This window comes from Manduca sexta, chromosome 25 (assembly GCF_014839805.1).
Source record: "Manduca sexta isolate Smith_Timp_Sample1 chromosome 25, JHU_Msex_v1.0, whole genome shotgun sequence".
In the NCBI taxonomy this organism is placed as follows: Eukaryota; Metazoa; Arthropoda; class Insecta; order Lepidoptera; family Sphingidae; genus Manduca; species Manduca sexta.
The window spans coordinates 6271296-6294163 of NC_051139.1; the positions used below are offsets into that span (position 1 = coordinate 6271296).

Genomic DNA, 22868 nt, shown 5'->3' on the forward strand with positions numbered 1-22868 from the left:
GTGTATTTGATTGTCATCATGTGTCATGGTACAAACACAGCCATCACTCTTTATTTTCAAACGCAGTATAGAGCTCAACCTGTTATCATTATCGAAGATGCTGACATAGCTGTCTTCTAAATTTCAGCAAAACACGAAGTTTGTATGTTTGGCTCGTAGATGATCACATTGATGCAGTCTGCAACTTTTGAACAATACTTCGCCTACTCTAGACTACGCTCTCTAAAAGTTTAAAATATGTTGTCGGACTGTCAAAAACCTGATTGACATATACTATATTTCATAATGAAAGTCTCTCTCAAAGGGCTGTCGGCTGCTTATCAGTTAACCGACAATTGAGGGCGAAAAAAATTTTTTTTTTTTTTTTTTTTCATTAACTCAATGACAAGCGTTAAGTTATACTATGTTTGGTTCCAGGATCTGCCCCGGGACGGGTCGAACCCGGCGCTGATCTACGGCTATGGAGGGTTCAACATCAACATCCAGCCGAGCTTCAGCGTCACGCGGCTCGTGTTCATGCAACACTACAATGGAATTATCGCCATACCCAACATCAGAGGCGGCGGGTGGGTGCTTTTGATTTGTTTAATAATGCTATTTAATTTACTGGTCTTCTAAGAGTGTGTCTTCCGAACTTAGTCCAAGATACTGTTAGGTCTTCGTCAATCTTCAGAAGGCAGTTTAAACAAGTTGGCACAATTATTCTCTTCTTAAGTACCAGATTTGTAAAAAAAAAAAAAAAAAAAACAATTAATTACTTCCCTATATTATACACTGTCCCTTAATAAGCACGGGTCTCCTCTACTATTGAGAATGTTTTAGGCCTTGTCCACCATGCTGCTTTAAGACTGACTTTACGTAACCTCATCATTAAGAGACGTATATCGATCTATATCTATCAATTGCTTCTTGTCTACAGTGAGTACGGCGAGCGGTGGCACAACGGCGGCCGGCTGCTCAACAAACAGAACGTGTTCGACGACTTCCAAGCGGCTGCCGAGTACCTGATCGCGGAGAAGTACACGCGCGCGTCGCTGCTGACGTCACAGGGCGGCTCCAACGGCGGCCTGCTCGTCGCCGCCTGCATCAACCAACGGCCCGACTTGTACGGCGCCGCCATTGTCCAGGTCGGGTGAGTACGTACCGAACGCTGTCGCTATTTATTTACGCAGAATTGAACCTCTTTGATGATTACATTACCATGTCAATGAAATAAAAACCTATTAGAAAATTTGCCTAAATGTACTACTTCAACATACCATAAGCTTTAGTAAACGTCATCTCTGTAAAAAAATACTTGTTGATTTATTTTAAATCGTTTGTTTATTGAAAGGAACCACTCACAAAACATACAATACCAAAGAAAAATAATAATAATTTGATTGTCAGTGTGCTGGACATGCTGCGGTTCCAGAAGTTCACGATCGGTCACGCGTGGGTGTCCGACTACGGCAGCTCAGATAACAAGACGCAGTTCGAGTACCTGCTCAAGTACTCGCCGCTGCACAACATCGTCGCGCCTGTAGATGGTTAGTATTCTATGGATTATTGTTTCTTTTTGTAGTACTGGTTGGCTATACTGTCCATCAGAATCTAAAGAATATTGTACTTTTATTGTCTGTTTACTAGAATGCATTAGTGTTTAGTACGCCTCCGTTACTTTTATCGTAGAGGTAGTGAATGACACAACAGTAAAGGTATTATAGTATTTCATTATACAACACGCTACAATTAACTAAAAAGACTGAAGTTTTTTTTTATTCTATATACGCATTCAAGGTTTTGACACCTTTTAAGAGATCCGTCTGAAAATCATTAGGAGAGATGATGATTCAAGATCAATGTCATGAGTCTCAATATATTTGTTCTCCAGAGCGGCACCAGTACCCGGCGACGCTGGTGCTGACGGCGGACCACGACGACCGCGTGGTGCCGCTGCACTCGCTGAAGTTCGTGGCGGAGCTGCAGCACGTGGCGGGACACTCGCGCGCGCAGCACCGCCCCCTGCTGGCGCGCGTCGACACCAAGGCCGGCCACGGCGGCGGCAAACCTACCGCCAAGATTGTACGTATGCTCTATACCACTCATAATATACATGAACCAATAGTATAATTCGTAGACATAAAATAGACCTTATGTGAAATTGTGAATTTACATTTTTTTCAAAATTTGTTTATAATATCAGCCTTCTATTATATACTGTCCCAATGCTGGGCACGGGCCTCCTCTACTACTGAGAGGGATTAGGCTTTAGTCCACCACGCTAGCCCAGTACGGATTGGTAGACTTCACGAACTCTTAAAATTCCTGTATAGAATTTCTCGGGTATACAGATTACCTCACAATGTTTTCCTTCACCGTTGAAGCAAGCGATAATTCAAAAAAAATACACACGTAACTTTAGAAAAGTTAGAAGTGTGTGCCCTTGGGATTTGAACCTGCGGACATTCGTCTTAACAGACCATTTCATACCCACCAACTAGGCTATCGCGGCTTCAAGGTTTGTTATAGCAGTATATTTGTATTATTTAAAAAATGTGTCATAATTCCCATTCATATTTTGTTTCAGATCGAGGAACACACAGACATTTTGTGCTTCATGACACAAGCGCTAGATCTAAAGTTTGTGAAGTAACCCACCTGCCATATTAAATAGTATTAACTGTACGATTGCACATAGTATTATGTAAATATACCACAAACAGTGAATCGATGATTACCTCGGAGTCTTTTAAGACTGGTTATCGCTTACCTAATTAAATACTGAGACATCTAAAAGAATCAGTGCCTTATAAGCCATATTTTGAGACTCAAATGTTCCGTTATACTCCTCACTCGCGATAAGAACTATAATATTTTGTTATCTATTTGTATCGACGCATTTTGAGATGTCTCACTATGGAACTTAGGCCAGTGATTGTATTGTTACGCATTGCTACTATTTTTTTTTATTAATAAAACATTGTTTTTATTTTTGATTGTGTCAATTATTTATCATAGTGAAAGATGTATAAAAACCAACCCTGGCGACTTTTCATGGAAATACATATTACTAAAAAGAACTTGGCTAGTTTTGACAAATTAGAATAATGAATTCGTTCTAGCCGAATTCCGCCAATGTCGGCTAATCTCAACGGAGACCAGTACGCACGGGGGATACACAGATGCACGCTGTTCCTTCACTCCAGTGAGATAGCAATCCGAAATGACCGGAGAGTTCAAGCGCAGGACAAACGGCTTCAAGATAGCTTATCCCTTTAACTTCCATCGCCGTAATATTGCGAGTTTTAAGAATAATACACTACGAGCCACAAACGTCAAATTGCGTAATGTTCGTGTTATTAAAAACATTACAATATATGGACTTTGCTTACTAAATCTTGGTATAATAGGGGACCGGCCTGTGTTCGTTTTGTACATTATTCTATATGAAATGGTTGATAATACGAAAAAGAAACTCTCCTGCGAAAACTGCATTAAAATTGGTTAAAAAATGAGCCAGTAATTCATATTTCAAATATTACTATGTGCCGAAGTGGGCGCGAAGTGGGGATATCGCTTCATCTCTTTCTTTCGCACGCGTCGTAATGCCCGATGACGTCACACGTGGGTATTGCACCTCTTTTCTGTTTCTTGTTACTTACCCCTTCTACCGAAATTAAAAGACTTGTAACTTGTTGATTTTTTACCGGATTTAAATAATTCTTTCTGTGTTCTAATTTATATAAATTAAATATTTGATAATAATAAAGAACAAAAATGAGTCCGGTCCCCTATTCCTGTTGATACTTTATTTTTAACAGTGTGCTAAATCATATTCTCTCTCTTCTTTACACAATACTTTTTAACCCTCTCTCACCCCCATATCTCAAAAATCGTTTTGAATTCCTTAATGATACACATTCTAGATCCTTGAGGTCATCGGAGAATTTAAGACTGAAAATCCCAGTGCATACCACCAGATTCTTCGATAGCTCTTTCACTGTACAAGCTGCTCGACTTTGGAATGCTCTGCCAGTTACGTTGAGAAGGGCAAAAGCTTTGCCTATCTTCAAAAAACAGATAAAAGAGCATTATCTCAAATTAGATGAAGACATTGCTAATGTATAGGTCTATTCTCATTTTTATATATATATATATATTTATATTTTATATTTTTATATCTATGTATATGTGTATGTTTTTTTTTTTGCAATAATTGTATTTATTTATACGTATGTATAGTATTTGTATTTATGTATAGTATTTTTTTTCTTATCTTTAAGTAAGTAATTAGTTATATCCTTCGTATTATTATTATTATTCCGTTTTCTCTTATATCCATCCTATGGTTGTCTGTAAGAGATTGCCTTGTGCGATAAGACCGCCATTTGTACTTTTTTTCTCTTTTCTTCTTACATTATTTTTATCCATCGTGTACAATAAAGTGTAAATAAATAAATAAATACATATTTTAGCTACATAATTGAATGAATTAAGTTTTCACTTCGTGATACGTCTACATATCTACCTACTTCGCCAAACCCGAGATTTCACGCAGACTATGTACTACATAGGAAACTTCTAATGCTATTTTATTAAAAAAAATACCTGTTTTTTATTCTGATTCAACCAGAAATCCTGTTGGCAGTGTGTATATATGAAAAACATAAATTTAATACGTAATTCTCGTGCAGAAGACTAGAGAAAATCTAGAGAGTATCAGCCCTTGGTCCATCTCCAGAGTATTAATTTTTTTATGAAGAACTTTAACGTAAGCTTGGAGACTATTTTATTATGTGCGGTTCTAATAAAGAAATAAACCTTTGATTAAATTCTTCTAAATTTTATCTATTTCATTAGTATGTTTCAATATTATATCGATAACTACATGTTCCAAAGTTATGCAAAATTGTACCTAAAGTTTGATGGCTCTAGATGTACGCCGCGCGCATTATGACGTGACGGTTAAAGTGTAAGGTACAAAACCAAAGGTTAACGTTAAATTGGGTTGCATCTACTGCGGAAATAAAACACGTTTTTAAATATTTAACTTTATTGTTGTATCCTTAAAATAAGTTGCTAAAAGCACGAAGTTCCGTTGGGACTTACTCCACCCCACATGATAATAAAAATATTAGTCGCTTAGAACAAAATAAATAAAAACACTTCTCAACGCCCTTGTGGCTTTCCTTTGCTATCCAATAACATATAATTTCTTTATGCTTCGTTACTTGTGCAACTATCAACATCAAGAAATCGTTCGAATGGCCTCGATTTAAAATCGTATCATATTATAAATGAATACATAATATATTAGTATCACACCGCCCGTGTAAATACGCTCTATGCGCTAAGCAGAACGAGAACGTTTACGATAATCACAGACGTAAAAGTAATCGATTCCACTCAGTCACCGACTCGTCTCAATATAATTTACAGGTATCAGCATACAGCTCTACTGTTGACTACGACTGTCGTTTAGGTCAGTACAACATTTTCAGATTCCATCTCAGAACAATGACAAGCATAGAATACTGTGACATTTGAGCGTACGCTGTCTTAGACAAAAATAAATTTATTTGTGTGGCGATCCCTTCTGACATCTTATCGATATCGATAGATACTTTGTCTATCGGCTATGGTAAATTACTAAAATCAACATTTTTGGGTCAGTCAACTACAAACCTATACAAATTACTTTTTTAGATAAAGGGGTATAGAAAGAATAAAGACATCAAAACTCCAATTCGATATTAAAATACCAAATGCGGTGTGGGTGTATAAAAGCTCTCATTAAGAAGCTGTTACGCTACAAAAAGCGGAAGAGCTAATGGCTTTCTTTTAAACTAAACTTCAAGGGATCTAGTTCTGTCAGAGAGCTACTATAAATGGAACAATAAAAATAAAACACAGCGTTAACTCATTCATGAAATATAATATGTATGATAATTTATTCGAATTCGAGTTTTTAAATTTTTACGATCAATTTAATGACCAGTGTTAATAAAACAGCCATTGTTGTCCATTGTTGTAATATCTAGAGCAAACACAGTGCTATTATTTTCATTGCCAATTGGAACGAGCAAAAGTACAGATCCGTATTTTCCTCATAGTATCATCTGTGAGGAATCTGCAACGAAAAACATTGTATGAAACACACTACGAAAATCAAATAGCATCCTTGACCTCAGCCCTCGCGCACAGTGACAGAGTGCCTTTCACTACTACACCACAGTTTATTGAAAGTAAAAGCCAATTTATGCAAAATAGTAATCTATAACATACTAACATCTATGTTGTCGATAAAATATGCAGCACAACACTATTGAACATGACTATGCAAATTGGTAAAAATAATAATAATGACTGCGAATCTAATGGCCTATATTCGATTATAATATGACTACAGCATAATAAAATGTAATTACTTACACGTTTTAACAAATTTATTAGGTTTGTTGTTTACTCACCGATGGAAGCTGACGGTTTCAGCTTGATTTTCTTTACGGGAAGAATAAGTTTTACATCCTACAATAACGCAGGACAATATTTGTTCGCTGAGATTTAATTTATTCACAACAGCACAACGTAGTTATTAAATTAACAACAAGAAAAAAGCAATTTTGACGAGCATGCGCTCATGTATACCGTAACTAAATTGTGTGGGCGTGTTGGCAAGTTGTAACGTTTGACATTAATTTGCTTCTCAATCGGCATCGTAGAGGTAGCCAAGGTAGCCAATTTGATGTTTGTATGTATTGTTGTTTGATATTTCCGCGGTTTTTATACTATGATTTTATCCCGACGTTTCGAAGACTTTGCAGCCTTCATGGTCACGAGGCGGAGAGTCACGCTGTTTTTAATAAATAAAACATATTGTCTGACTAAAAAAATAAAATACGTGCTTTTGGGGAGCCACTTGTCTTTTCGTTACGTTGCCAGTACAATAGGTCCACATTCTAAAACAATATGGCCGGAATTTTACTGGTCAGGCTATACACAATATTATAGTTTAATCAACCGGTTGAGTTATATGCCGATACCTATAAATGACATCGGACCCAATACAATGAAATGTACAATCAACAAGGTACTCACATACAAGTGATCGGCCCACGGGTCCCGCATTCGTAACAAACTCAAATAAAAAATATATCTCGAGTATATAACATTACACAATTAGAGTACCGATCAATTGTACCGACACTCACTACGTTAAAACACTTAGAGATGATATTATATAAGGGTCACATTAGTCAAACGCTATTCTAACACATTAAGAGTACATGCTTACACATAGGTTACAAAGAGCCTAAAAATATCAAGCAACCTACAACCTTAACCTAAGTAGATAGATCATAATCGCCAGTCACGTGTTCAGCTGCAATCTTAACTCTACAATTACACATTTCATAGCTTAGAGTCGGGAAACGTTCACACACCGGTGACAAGTTAAAAATCGAGGCCAAGTCTTTTTGTTCTAATCGCCGTAGTCCGCGCGTGACTTACCATATAGAACAGGCGTAACGAAAATACTGCGCGTGCGCACCACAGCCGGGGAGCCGCGGGCCACACTCTAACTCCTTACATAGCGCTAGGCACGAGGAGTACGGCGATTACCACTGTAAAGCTAAACTAACGAGACACCATGGCCGCATGGTGCAACTTTAGCGTTCGTTGGGACGGCAGGCGACCACCAGGATTTTTTTGACGCTCCCGCGCACTTCATTATATTATTATATCGTAACTACATTATAAATAAAAGTCTTCCCTAAACATAATGGTGGTCACGTTGCGCTGCCCGGTCCCAAGGAAACTGTTTTGGTTTGGCTTCACAGCCTTCACGTTTGTGTTTCATTCGTTTCATATAAATTTATTTATTGATAAATACACTTTCCGTCAGCACCCGGTACACTATATTTTTGTTTGTTTAGTATTATAACACCAATCGGATTGTGGCACTGACGTTCTCGTAATAACACTTACATTAGTTTGAGATATTCGACACGAGCATTACTGACCCGTGTAAAATACAAAAGGTATGCGAATCAACTTGTATATAGAAAGGAAAAAATGTATAAAAATGTAAACCTACTTTGTGAGCGGCAGTATTCCACAAATGACACCTTCGAGTTTATACATTAAACTAAAATCATTACTTACAGATCATCGTGTATAACAAAAAATATACATTTGAAAGTTTAAAAAATAGAAAGGTTAAGAAATAATAAAATTAAAATGAAGTTGCAAGAGTCGAGATCAAAACGAAAAAGTTTCTTGTGAATACGTCACAGCTAGAAATAGTGTTTGTTAAATATGAATTAGTCCCGAACTATAATATTTATTTCGCGCTTTGAAATATTCACTTATATTGCATTCAAACAAAAAGTAAAGAAATATGCACAGGTAATAACTACTAACATAAAAGCTATGGGTAATGTCAATGTAATGTCAGTCGCCCGGCGCCTCACTCCGTGATTCCGTTACTTATAACACCTGCGGTGGTCGGTGGCTTGGCGCCTGTGCTCGTCAGACTTGCAATACTGGAAAAAAATATTAAAGACATGTTGAGATATATATTGAGTATTCTTACTTTTCTTACTAATATATAGAATGCGAAAATTTTAAAAATGTTAGGATATTAAATTGAAGTAAACAAAAGAAATGCTAAACTGATTTGGAAGAAATATCGCACAAGGATAAAGTATGTTATGGTAATCCAAGACATAATATCGCGTAAGGCTACTTTTTATCTAATAATTTGCTTTCGCGAAAATTTATGGGAGTTGCTTAGTAGAAAGTGCGACTTCTTTTTATACTATACACATATTGAAAACGGTTTCAATAAAATTTGTTGTTAGGTTCGACATGCGTGTCGTATTTAATGAATAGTCGAGTTGAATATGGAAGCATTACTTTTCAGGCATAGGGTTTGACTTTTACATTATTTTATTTGTCTAAAGAATTGTAAACCAACCCATTGTCGGTGGGCACAGATGGGTGTGCTGGCGCGGGCGCGGACGCGAGCGCGGGTGCGAGTGCGGGCGCGAGAGCGGGCGCGTGCGCGTGCGCGGGCGCGTCGAGCCCCATCATGGCGAGCGCGCGGAGGGCGGCGCGCGAGCACTGCTCGTGCGACTGCGACGTGGACGCGCCGCCGCCGTGGCACATCACCGGCGGCTCCGTCGACAGCGACACCAACGACAGGTACTCGCCGTGGTTACGCTACACGTACCAAACACACATATTATGCATTACAATGTACAAATTTCAAATGGTCTAAGGGCTTCGACTTTATCAATTAAACATTTTCAAAGAGTTTTTCAACTTCTGAGTAAATGCTACTCGTCACATAAATGTATAAGCCGACCAAATACAAAACTTACACTCTATGTTCCCGAATAAATGGTAATAAAGTAAATATTGTCTATATTAGCTGAAACTTATAGAACAGATCCTTCCTCCATTAGCCAAAAGAATAAATGTTAGTACAGAAATATACTTACACGACTACAAACACATAAAAACATTGTGTACCTTAGGGAAATCTGAGAACTGGACTGAGAAGCCGAGCAATTGCGACAGATATAAGAGCTGGTCCTTGGCGCCGGGCGTGGTACCGCTCGCTGTGGCCGGCGCACTCGACTCGCTCACACCTGCAACAACATTAACCAGTAACTACATATATACCATTTTCTATACCTATTGATGCAGGCACAGAGTAAATGTTGTCAGTTTGTACACTTTGCACTTTTTCGCTTCTTCCACATTCAATACCCACATGTATTCCCTCTAGCTTAAGAGTACTCTTGCTGCTTATTAATAATATTTATAAAGCTAGCTGTCAAGATAGCTTTCACATGCATAACAAAAATATACGGCTGTCGCCAGCCTTTATGAACTGTCCGTATTTAGTCAATAGCATAGTATCTGTTTTCTGAAGCCGGACAAGAAAGCTTATCAAATGGTAATACGGGCACAACACTTGGCGTATTCATGAAAATATTTGCGCCTTTTGCGAAAAGCAATATCGACTTTGTATTCTTTATATACAAAGTTGATAGTGCATTACACAAATTACGCAATTATTCTCACAAATGCGCTCAGTAAAGAGCCGGCATTATTTACATCTGACTGGTCATAAAGTTTGAAGTGAACCGCACATGAATTTCTTTCCGCACATTTGAAGCTTCGTGTTGTATAAAACCCTTACCGTTATGCAGGGGATGGTTTCGCTGGTGGTAGTCCATGAGCAGCACGCCGGGCACCGGCTGCCGGCCCTCCGGGTTAGCACCGTCGCCTTCCTGGAAATCATGGTGATGCAAATATAGAAAATAAACTAAGATCTCCAAATAGAGAACGTCTAAAAACACTGTATTCCGCAGTAATACAATAAATATTTTACTGTAAAAAAAAAGCTATGAAATATAGTATCAGAACTACGCTACAACTGATGAATTATATGGAACGTTTCATATCGAACGCCGCGAAACGAGCGTGGGACCGTCGCGGCCGTCGCATAGTACGCACGGAGTCGGCTGAGTTCCAAGCTATGTAAAAATTGCATGCGAATATCAAGGTCAAGTATTGTATAGGTACTTCGATTTCTTTTACTGCAGTATAAATCAGGTTCCGCTATACTTGGACGCGAGCCAGTCGGTGTGAATCGTCTTATAACCAAAAAAATATTATTGGCATTTTGTTTACTCTATTTACACTCACTTTCTGTTTGGCATCAGGGCTGGCGTTTTTGGAGTCTGTCGCGTTGATGACGTTCGTTTCGGAAGCGTTAGTCGGCGTGCTGGTGCCGTTGGTGTTGTTCGCGCTCATCTCCATTGCGAGCAGCACATCTGTAGGAAAACATATATGCATATACTGTGTGCTTTACATTCAATTGTTACTAAGAAATAGAAAAAATGATTATTCTATTGCAATGTTTGTACACACAACTCTCATGTATCTTATTTGAGTGAACCAACTTTTATGCCATGTGTATGCCGTTACACGTGATAGGGGAGAGCCTAACGCTATATCGGGCAATAATTCTAAATACTGGATCGATAATTAACTGGAAAACAAAGCCTCCCAACCCGGGGAACCGAGGGACCTCAGCGTTGCGTCGTGCCACAAACAACGACGCTGGCAAGGTAATCGATTGATTGCCTTGCCAGCGTCGTTGTTTTCGTTTGTGTTTGCGTTTGCGTTACACGCGTGCGTGATTACGCACGCGTGTACGTGATATGTACAATATTATGTATGTTACTGACTGTGTGCGGCGCGTCGCTTGGCGGTCTTCTTGTTGGGCCCGAGCCCGGTGGCGGAGTGCGGCGGCGCGTCGCAGCGCACGAGGAACTCGCGCCGCCGCGCCGCGCCGCGCTCCTCCAGCACGCGGTACTGCGGCGAGCGCGCGCGCGCCACGTGCCGCGCCACGGCCAGCACGGAGATGGGGTTGTCGCCCGCCGCCGCGCCGCACCCGGCCGCGCCGCCGCCGCACGCGCTGCCCTCCTACACACAAGGCGGTTGTAAACACACGACGAGAAAACCAAAAGTAGCAACTGTATTTATTATTTTGCCAACTGATTCCAGGTAAATGTATATACAATCTAATTCCATATACCACTTAATGAAATTTCGAACTACAAATCAAGAAATCCCTTTTTGTGAAACACCTTGATAAGATTTCGCGGCTTCTTCTTTGCGGGATGATTCCGCTTGTCAGTGCGCACTGGTCGGGCACGCAGCAGCGCGGCGGGCCAGCGCCGGCGCATCTCGTCGAGCATGCGCTCAGCCGCACGCCGCTTCGACACCTTCTTGCCGTTGCCCTCGCCTTCCGTCTCCATGTCGCCGACCGAGCACACCGTCACGAACACCTGCACCATTAAATATTTCACACGTTAATCTTGACCAACTCTAGGAAAAGCGTCTGTGCAAATAATAGAGTAATGTATATACTATACTATATCTTGTAACATTCATTTACCCTCATGTGTGGAGGACCTCTTTCGGACTTGACTGTGAACTGAACTGACAGATTCCGTTTGAGAGCGAGCTCGTGCACCAACGACACCGGTGACTTCACTTCCGAGTTCAATAGGTCGGTACCGTTTTCGCCTGAAATAATCGTTGAAATTTTAGTAATTGACTGCTAATTATGTAAATGCATAAATCTGCTTGTTAATTTGTTCTTCTATCGTGCAGCACTGGAGTAATATTTTGCCACAGATCCTTTCCTCCAAAATATACGCTATTGCTGGTTTCATATAAATAAATGCTGCTTGTTGCAGTTTCTTTAGCATGAGATTGAGAGTATCGTATAGTGTGTATATAGGCATATGTACCAGTGTCGTCGTCGCTGTTGTCGTCCCCGGGGCGCTCGGGCGGCGCGGGCGAGAGCGCGTCGAGCGGCGGGCGCAGGTCGCGCAGCGCACGCGCGGCGGCGTCGTGGCGCGCGGCCTGCGGCGTGCCGCCCTCGCCCAACCACGCGCGCCCGCCCACCGCCACGCGCACGCGGTACACCAGCGCCGGCGTCACCACGCGCCCGTACACGCCCACCAGCGGCGCTCGGAACCCGCCCGCGCCGCGACCCGCCCCCGCCGCGCGCCCCCACCCCCGGCACGCCGCCCACGCGCGGCACTCCCGCCAGCCCCGGCACGCCCGGCCCCGCCGGACACGGCCCGCCCGCCGCCACCGCCGGGATCGACGTGTACACCGCCGGCTGACATAATTTCATTGCTAGAGCGTTTAACTCCACTGTTGGCATCACTGTAAACAGAGTATGTATCATTCACAAGACAATCATCAATTAAACAATTGCAATGTCACAATTATAAATGACATTATAATATACTTAATCAATAAAGATTTTTCTTTTACCAGTATACAAAGCATAATCATCCTTATACATAATTTCATTATGTCAACTTTCTGCAACATGTGAATATTGAATACCCTTTTATAATTTCTAATGTAAATATTATTACCATAATATTTTACACAAACGAAAAACCAACTGACTAGAATTGTATTGATTTACAGGTGATGAAATATTATAATAAATGGATGTAGTGAGACTACCGCTAGCCGCCTCAGTGTCGTGGTGCGTACCGGAGTGCCTGTGGTGCGGGTGCGCGGGGTGGTGCGCGGGGTGCGCGCGGGGCGGCGGCGGCGGGTAGGCGGTGGCGGTGAGCGCCGCGCTCGCCGCCGCGTGCTGCGCGCGCTTTATCGACGAACCCTAGGCACAAACAACAACATTACATTACAATTTCTTTATACATATATGTTAAAATAGTCAATGAGGAACATAAAACAATAAAAAATTTCATGGGGCTGGAACCTATGACACAATCTTCCCAACCGTACCAAATGCAAAATAGCAGTAAGCTGTAAGACTGCTTGTCAATTTCTGATTGTTATACAAATGTTTTACCATATCAAACATAAAGAGAATTGAAGGAAAACAGCATTTACCTCAGCTGTGTATTCCTCAGTATCACCCAGTCTGAGTGTTACCGTGAATACTTTTTTGTGAGCTGGTCCTGTTTCTGATGTGAGGCGGTATTGATGTTTAATCTGAAAACAAAAATAAGTTACATTAATATACTTGACATTATTCATTTCATAAAACTTGATAAGAGATTATGTAATGACGTCTATAGATATAAATCCAATTTTTTAAATATTGGATCTTTTGTCCCTGTTATTCCACAATCATATCAATTAAAACAGCAACAAGGGCCTAAGGGCAAATACATTATAATTAGAATTATACGTATGATTACAATTACTAACGTGCATCTTAATCATCTAATACGAAAACATTAATAATAATAATGATGGTATTTACCTTGTTGTACCTGGCCAGCTCGTTGACCAGGCACATGGGAGTCTTCTCTTTACTGTTGGCCTGTGCGGCGGCGGGGCGCGCCGCCTCGCCGTCGCCCGCCGCCGCGCCCGCGCCGCCGCCCTCAGCGCCCGCGCCTGCGCCCGCGCTCGCAGCCGCGCCGCCGCCCGCACCCGCGCCCGCGCTCGCGCCCACGCCCGCACTCACGCCCGCGCCCACCACAGCAGCCGAGCTCGGGTTCACGCTCACGATCACGTTTGCGCTCGCGTTCGCGCTCACGTTCGCACTCGCTTCGGGTATCATTGTGCTGCTTGTCGTCGTCGTCGCAGTGCTTGGTGTTGTTGATACCGCTATGCATTACACAAATATTAACATAATATGTATAATGATTGCAGAAATGTTATCTTTTACATCACATTATGTACTTCATAAACATCCTATAATAAGACGAGATAATATTTAATTTTAATTACATGCCCTAAAAATGTCTGGTATAAATGAAATATTTTACATAAGAATGAACTACAAATCCAGCCAAAATTCTACATCAACAATAAATAGTTACTAAATGAAACGTATAAATGGCTTCAATATAGAACTTGTATCAAATTCAGTACATAATGGAACTCGATACAAACAAAAACACAAAAAAGAAACTACAGAAAACGAAAGCACATCTACAGTGTACACAACAGTTAGACTGACCGAATTCCGAGCTGAACTTTGCCTGTGTCTTCATTATCGCTGAATGTGAAAGGCGCAGACCTAATGTTGCAAATACACATTAACAGTACATAAGCTGGTTCGAGCTATTAAACGGTGGAAGTTTTGTGTGTATTATTATTTATCTATATATCAGTCGTTTAGACATAGATTAGCGAACGATGAAAAAATAGTAAAATATACCGCGGTTTTGATTTCCACAATGAGACACTATATAATATGTATAGGTAATGTTCTATCATTGACCTGCAGTGACTAATACTACTAGCGGTAATTAATATCTGACAAGCACGAAACAAATTATAATGGCTGGCAAACAACTTGAGCACACTACCGTGGGATGGGAAAGTGTAGCTACACTTATCACTACATAGTATAAAACAAAGTCGCTTTCTCTGTCCCTATGTCCCTTTGTATGTTTAAATCTTTAAAACTACGCAACGGATTTTGATGCGGTTTTTTTTTAATATATAGAGTGATTCAAGAGGAAGGTTTATATGTATAATAACATCCATTAAATAGTGGAGAAATACTGTTATTTTGTTATGTTATACCCGTGCGAAGCCAGAGCGGGCCGCTATGTTTTTATATACAACGTTCACAGTTTTTCTGTAGTGTATTTAGTAACAGCATTGCACCCGTGCGAAGTCGGGGCGGGTCGCTAGTACACAAATAAAACACCACGCGTTAGTATGCTCAAGTTTGCCGGCTTTTATAATATGTGTAGGCGGAGCTGTACTTGTTGGTGTCGCACCTGAGTGTAGCGCCGCCTGCGCGGACTGCGCTGTCTGCGGCGGCGGCTGCACGGGGGGCGGGGGCTGCTGTGGCTGGTGGTGGTGCTGCGCGTACGCGTGCACCACGCCGCTTACGTACGGACGCCGTAACGGCTTCATTTGCTGCTGAAATCGCCCGCGCTACATATAGACCAAAGTTAATATACAACGAAATGATTAGATGCGTCGTGTACAAGGTGAATAAAACTCAATGTTCATTAGTTTACATAGTGCAAATGCAGTCTGATGATAGTCACAAATGACGACGAGGCTATGTTTTTTATGAACGATGACAGATGATACCAGAGCACGTGAAATGGCTAACTTTAGGTCGGCAATAAGTTAAGGTAACTTAAGTTAAGTAAGGCAATAAGTCGGCAATGTTGTACGCAATGCAATAAAAGTGGACTCGGGTAATTCCATTGATTCCATGTATTTAGCTACTTTAAGTAACGTCATTCAAAAAACACAAAAAAAAAACACAATATATTAACTTTCAAGTACCATTAAAGAATCTTATATTCGGTTATTACCCACTTTTATAATTTACACAACACAGTACAATACAAATATTTAACCCGAGACTGGTAAACTATAGTTAGTTTTTTGCGCTATGTTGGACCTTGCATGTCTGTTAATCCTAGGAGGCCACTTGTCTAGTTTTTGTTAAATACAAAAAGTTTTAATAAAAATATGGCATTAGACATTTGGGTGCTAGACTTCCGCAATGATAGTCACTCTTATGTACATATTGAGAATACTTTGAATATCGGATTAGACAAAACAAACATAAACCTATGTTGGCTCTCCAAGCATGATAAGTACTCTAAATATACTGACTTCTGGCATGTGCTTTTTTTTTAATTATCAATGGTAATTACAAGTCTCACACTCTTAACATCACGCTTACGTTCGTGAAAGGCAGGCACACATACAGACATACTAAAAGATAAATATTTTATGATCGTTAGTCCACACGTGCCATTATTTGATATTGCACACCCAGATTCCTAAATCGATGTCAGATTGAACATGTAATAATCACCTTACACTTTTTCCTTTGAAGTCGTATACCAAATGAATCAGTAAAAGCAGTAAGGCATTATAACGAGAAACAGTGTTAAGATAGACATTGACTATTGAGAAATACTGTATTCTACCTCGAGATTCCCGGTGTTAAGCAAATGGTTACTCACCGGTGGCACATTGTGGTGTTGCGCTGGCGGATGATGTGTCATAGCCCTGATGGGGTGTGGTGGTCGCTGCGCGGGCGCGTGGTGCGGCACGCCCATGGCTGCGCCCATGCCACCCATGCCGGCGCCCGCTTGCGACGGGCCCAGGGGCACCCTTCAAACCAAACGCACCCAGATCTCTATACAGTTCTCATCACATTAGCCATTAGGCGCTTATTGCAAGATCACACAATGTACATGAAAGCAAGCACGTTTATAGTAAAAATGACGTTACTGATGATCGGATGCCTTGCACCTACAGTGTTGCACCAGAGAATACCGAGCTGACATGGGACACCTTTACAGTACATTGCGATGCACACTATCGTCATTCATTGGCCGTGATATATTGGTCTGCACGCCGGTGGGGTGTTGCATTCGCCGGCCGTCCCCGCTCATCAATAGAGACGTCGTCATATGTTCTTTTGTGCGATTCATTCGGACCAGTTTAAGTGACAAAGAGTGCCGCAAAAGACCCTCGAGCTATCAACAAATTACACATTATTTGCATACGAATACGTCTCCATTCAGTGTTCGAATATGAAACAGTGTTATATTAATAAATAGTGTCAAAGTTTGAGTGACCAAGTCATATTATTATTGACTAGCTTATTATCTGCGAATGGCATTACATGTTGGGAAAACCTTTACCAATATGTATTCTCTTGAGATAATGGTAGTGTGTTAATTACATAAAGTGTTAAAACATCAATTACATGATGTAGTTTTAAATATCTCCAGAGTTATCAATAAATGCCCTAGTTGTTATATTTGAATATGCCTATTGAAAAAAGGATTTCATCTCCGACGGATGATTCGTATTCGCAGATTCGACGTATGATTCGTAGATACCAACACTCAGAAGCCTGTTTAGTGAAAGGCGCGAATGAGGCGTCTCGAAAGGGGTGCAACCATTGTCTTAAAAAACCAACGTAAAGTAACCGCTTTATTACTTTTACGTGCGGTCGGTGAGATTTAGAGACGGGTAAATCCGGACTGCGAGTAGACATTTCGCGGATACCCACAGCTTATCGACGTAGGTTTATACGCTAATCGGACACCATTTAATTCAAACACGCATCCGACGACGGAGAGCGCGGATGGAAATGTTAATGCTCAACAGTTGTACACACGAGGCTAATTTATTGAGGAACCGGACCGGCGGGCCGGACACATCCTTAAATCCGAAAAACTCGATTACAATAGAAAAACCTAACCAACTCTAAGGAAATGGTCAGCCAATATTTATAAATCAAATCTAACCTAGTCATTTTCTTTAAACGTGGACAACGCATCCGTGATTCCTCTGACATATGATATCTATTGAGTTGGAGGCACTTGCTAATTTACACTGCTGTACAGAGTACAACAGCTAAAGGCCGGAATCAGTTAACGATAAACGATAACGATCGCTATCTTTCTTAAACCATATAGAAAGGACGTGCCATGTCTCAATTAAGGTGGTAGCTCAAGGTCCATTTTCATACATTTTGTTTCGGCTTTAATCTGGGTAACTAAACAAGTATTGGCAAGTAAAGAATTTAAATTCACGTCTAGTTAGTGATTAGTTCTCGCAGTTGAAAGAAAAACGTAAAAATAATTAATAATCATGGATATTTCGGCCTTTAAAATTTAATATGACGAAATTTTAAAGGCCGAAATATCCATGATTATTAATTATTTTTACATTTTTCTTTCAACTGCGAGAACTAATCACTAACTAGACGTGAATTTAAATTCTTTACTTGCCAATACTTGTTTAGTTACCCAGATTAAAGCCGAAACAAAATGTATGAAAATGGACCTTGAGCTACCACCTTAACGCGAACAACTATTTTTTTTGTTCTTTCAGTGTCACTGTTATATTAAAAGTACAATACGCCAAACCGTATTGTATCGATATGAACGTACATATGTATAATGAATTAAGCTTATTTTTTTAATCAGTTTAAGGGACATTGCTATACTATAAACATGCGCATGATCATTTAATGTTATACCTTTGACGGAAGGAAAAAACAAAACAAGCCGCGCCTTTATATTCTATGTATCTTCTGTAGATTAATACTAAGAATAAACCAATCAAACTAAGCTATTTGTAAATATTTCAAACAAAGTTCATATTGATTGCATTTTCCGATCGATCCGAAGGTAGAGCAATTAGGATAATTTGCCGAATTAGCTAGAAGTGTCGAGCCCACGGCCAATGTTTTTAATTCATTCTAAATAAAATTGTTTTCTATATAAAAATTGGATGATAATTTTTATGTGATGCAGGTTTAAAAAGAATATAAGTAATGTTTATTTATTGTATTACTAGCTTTTGGTCGCAGCTTCGCCCGCGTGAAGGAGTTTTCCTCGATATTTTTTTTCCGACTTGATATGTATCGTTATAGTGTGACCAAATTGCACAAAATTATTAGTAATTGTAGCCTATGTGTTATTCCGATGTATAACCAATATTACTGTAAAGTTTCATCCAAATTCGTTCAGTTGTTTTTTCGTGAAAGAGGAACAAACATGCATACATCCATCCTCACAAACTTTCGCATTTATAATATTAGTTTATTATATTATGTGAGTATTTTCTGATTATTATTAAAAGCCTATGCTTGTAGCTCCACTAACATAGAAGTATTTAGCATAGTGTTATTTTCAATTGCGATTGATTTTTAAATTAGCCGTAATTTTTTTTTAAAGTCACTCCAGGACTCCATCACTTAAGACTTTCATACCTCAAAGATAAATGGACATGTATGGACTATGGCAACACACAATCAAATCAACAGAAAGATAAATTTGAGTCGGAGTAATTTTTAGATGAGTCATAATATGTTAAGCATGAATTCCAAAGGCTACTAATGATAATAATAATGATGAAATTTCAGTATTGTTAGTGGTAATAAGTATTTATAAAATTTATCATGTATGAATAGCTTCTACAGTTTTGTTTAGGTATATTTATGTTAAGTCCTGATAACTATTTGCTAATTATTGCTTTATAACATATATAAAAAAGGTGTAATGTCACATTTACATTAAACAATATATTAAAATATTATACACTAGCTTTTGCCCGCGGCTCCGCGCGCGTTATAAAGTTTTTCGGGCTAAAGTTTTCCGTTATAAAAGTCATGCTATATATTTTCCCGGGAGCCTATGTTCTTCTCAGGGTCTCAAACTGTCTCCATACCAAATTTTATCCTAATACGTTGGGTAGTTTTTGAGTTTAACACGTTCGGGTAGACCGATGCAGCGGGGGACTTTTGTTTTATGATATATTTTTGTAGAACTTTTTTAAGAGGAACAATCCCCGTCATACATTATTGTTGCATAACTTTAACCGTTTACGCAGCGCACGCAACAGAAGCTCTCAAAACTAATAAATTGTCCCCGTTTTTGCATCATGTTTCATTACTGCTCCGCTCCTATTGGTCATAGCGTGACGATATATAACCTATAGCACTCCAGGAACAAAGGGCTATCCAACACAAAAATATTTTTTCAGTTCGAACCGGTAGTTCCTGAGATTAGCGATTACTGCTCCGCTCCTATTGGGCATAGCGTGATGATATATATAGCCTATAGCATTCCAGGAACAAAGGGCTATCCAACACAAAAAGAATTTTTCAGTTCGGACCGGTAGTTCCTGAGATTAGGCATTACTGCTCCGCTCCTATTGGGTATAGCGTGATGATATATAGCCTATAGCACTCCACGAACAAAGGGCTATCCAACGCAAAAATATTTTTTCAGTTCGGACCGGTAGTTCCTGAGATTAGGCATTACTGCTCCGCTCCTATTGGGTATAGCGTGATGATATATAGCCTATAGCACTCCACGAACATAGGGCTATCCAACGCAAAAAGAATTTTTCAGTTTGGACCGGTAGTTCCTGAGATTAGCGCGTTCAAACAAACAAACAAACAAACAAACAAACAAACAAACTCTTCAGCTTTATATAATAGTATAGATTTAATAAGAATATTATGTACAGATTATGTATAATAATTCATTTTAACAGCAATAGGTACCAACTTTCTACATACAAAATCTTATAATATGTTTTATCAAATAATTTCAATGAATTATAATCATTACATCATGATATTATATTATATTATTAAATATAAAATGATGTAATAACAGTATTCATAAAGTTATCCTTTACCTACAAACTATAAACAATCTAGCAATGAGGCAAATATGTAAATGAGAATAATGTTTCCATCCCATATTTAGATTTTAATTAATTACTTTAATATATCTTAATTGACTGCATCATAATTTAGTAGTCAAAAGATTAGTCTTCAAATAATTGTTGGAGGCTTTTTTCCAGTTTCTGTGGCTGAGAATGATATTTTTAAAATAATCATTACCACAAATAAAAGTGAATATAAATATTAAGGTCAAAAATAGGCACCGGAATTATGTTGCTCTGTCTTATTGGTAATACAATATCAGTATTAGAATATTATGATTAACACAAAGACACTACTACACTATTAATTTTGTCATTCAAATTAAAACAAAAGTAACTGTACCTAGTTATACTAAAATGCACTAAAGCACAATTTATCTAAACAAAGTTATTTACATTTAACACCCAATTCATCCAAATTTGATACTTTATAAGCAAATCATGCCAATCTATTTGTAGCTGAAAACAATAAAGGTTCCCTGGATCAATCCACACAATTATTTTATACATAGATATATCCAACTGTAACAAATAACAATCCACAAATGTTATTAGTACATTTTGACATAACTCGGTCTAATTAAGTATGGCATATATAGTTACTGTTAGTATGAAATTACACTATAAGTTACAAAATCACACCAAATATAAACAATGTAATTGATAAGTGGGCTTTAAGTACTCCTAAAGAGATACTTAAGTTCTTAACCCAAGTTTGATGTTCCTTTAAAGCAATAGGCACCCGTTCTGGGCAGTCACTGCCTATCCTTTCTATAATATACCATCTATATATAGCCTATCCATTTCATAATTAAAACAAATTATTTTTTAAATGAGATGTTCATGCTAAAACAGGCTAATTAGCTAGGTCTATGTCTGGTATAATCAACTTGCAGGCAAATCAATATACAATTCCAAACACTATCTTTAAAACGATACTGAGGATAAACCAATAAGAATAAGTCAACCTGTAAGTATGCCTAACAAAGTTTCTTCTGATTGGTCTATTTCTGGAATAGATTTAAAGAAAGCTATTGGAATGGTATATTGAAATTGTCAATAAAGAAACTAGACATTTGTTTGGAGTTATATTCAAATAAATAACATCAATCATTTTTGGCTTACTTGTTGTGATCTATGTATTATCCTAAAGTCATCTAGAATAACATAGGATGTGAACTATTCTTAATTCCTGTTGTTAGTAGCTAATATAGGACAGACAATAGATTGCCCTTTATTAATCATAGAACTAATGTAGTAACCAGCATTCAACCAATACCACATACTGTACATCAAAGCCATGTATGGCCAGAAGATATGAAATAATATTGATATCTAATAATATGCGTTATGTGTCATTCTGAAATGTGTTTGCGGGAACATTTTTGTAAAATTTTGACAGAAAACACAAAACAACCATAAATATCTACTACAACTGTAAATTCGTTGTTACATTAAATACAAGCTTCCTTTCTATTATGATAAGCGATGTGAATTTGCATTGTGTAGTGCGTACAGTTATTTCATGTACTTACACAAAAACATTTTTTTGTCAATTAACCTTTTTGTTAAATTGGGAATGCATGATGGATAACGAACGTGACAACATTGAACGTTTGTTTATGCATCAAACAAGATAAGGGCAAAGGAATAATAAAAAAGCTGAAAGTTACCTAGTAAGTGTTACGTGCCTGTTCTCCCTGTGCATTTGATGCGGCGGCATCTGGTGGTGCGCGGGCATGCCCTGGTGCCCGCCCATGTGCTGCGGCGGGTGCCCCGACATCGGCTGATGATGCATGTTCGGGTGATGCATCATCTTCATCTAACGCCGTCACAAACAAACTATAAATATCGCGCGACCCACCAAAACACCATCCATATTCAATGCTACCAGACTTGATTCTCACCTGAATTTATTGTAAACACAAAATAGAACACCCCGCTAGGCGATTAACATAAATCCGCTTACAAATTACACCACTATTGCTATGTTTTGGCGAACAGTAAAGAAAATCGTTTCGTTCAACATGCGGCCATGTTAAAAATGTTGCCAGTTAAGTAATACTCAAAACCTTCTGTTGGTGCTATTATTATTTTTGTGACTATTTTTTGGGTTTATT

General features: G+C 39.1%; 2 protein-coding genes across 2 annotated transcripts; one reads left to right on the forward strand and one right to left on the reverse strand.

The window, feature by feature from the left end:
* The first annotated feature begins 366 nt into the window (after positions 1-366).
* On the forward strand, positions 367-2978 carry LOC119190618 (prolyl endopeptidase-like). Its single transcript, XM_037442889.1, has 5 exons — positions 367-566; positions 920-1132; positions 1390-1529; positions 1874-2064; positions 2570-2978. Exons 1-5 carry the CDS (start codon positions 382-384, stop codon positions 2633-2635), a joined length of 795 nt encoding a protein of 264 aa, XP_037298786.1. The 5' UTR covers positions 367-381; the 3' UTR covers positions 2636-2978.
* Positions 2979-5017: 2039 nt separating this feature from the next.
* On the reverse strand, positions 5018-22814 carry LOC115441273 (double-stranded RNA-binding protein Staufen homolog 2). Its single transcript, XM_037442637.1, has 18 exons — positions 22656-22814; positions 22422-22570; positions 16512-16662; positions 15297-15456; positions 14525-14584; positions 13823-14169; positions 13447-13548; positions 13054-13210; positions 12663-12741; positions 12318-12589; positions 11960-12090; positions 11649-11849; positions 11247-11484; positions 10702-10829; positions 10193-10283; positions 9517-9635; positions 8960-9204; positions 5018-8525 (listed from the first exon to the last, which is right to left on the reverse strand). The coding sequence occupies exons 2-18, from the start codon at positions 22568-22570 to the stop codon at positions 8450-8452; spliced, it is 2706 nt and encodes a 901-aa protein (XP_037298534.1). The 5' UTR covers positions 22656-22814; the 3' UTR covers positions 5018-8449.
* Between the last annotated feature and the right edge of the window lie 54 nt (positions 22815-22868).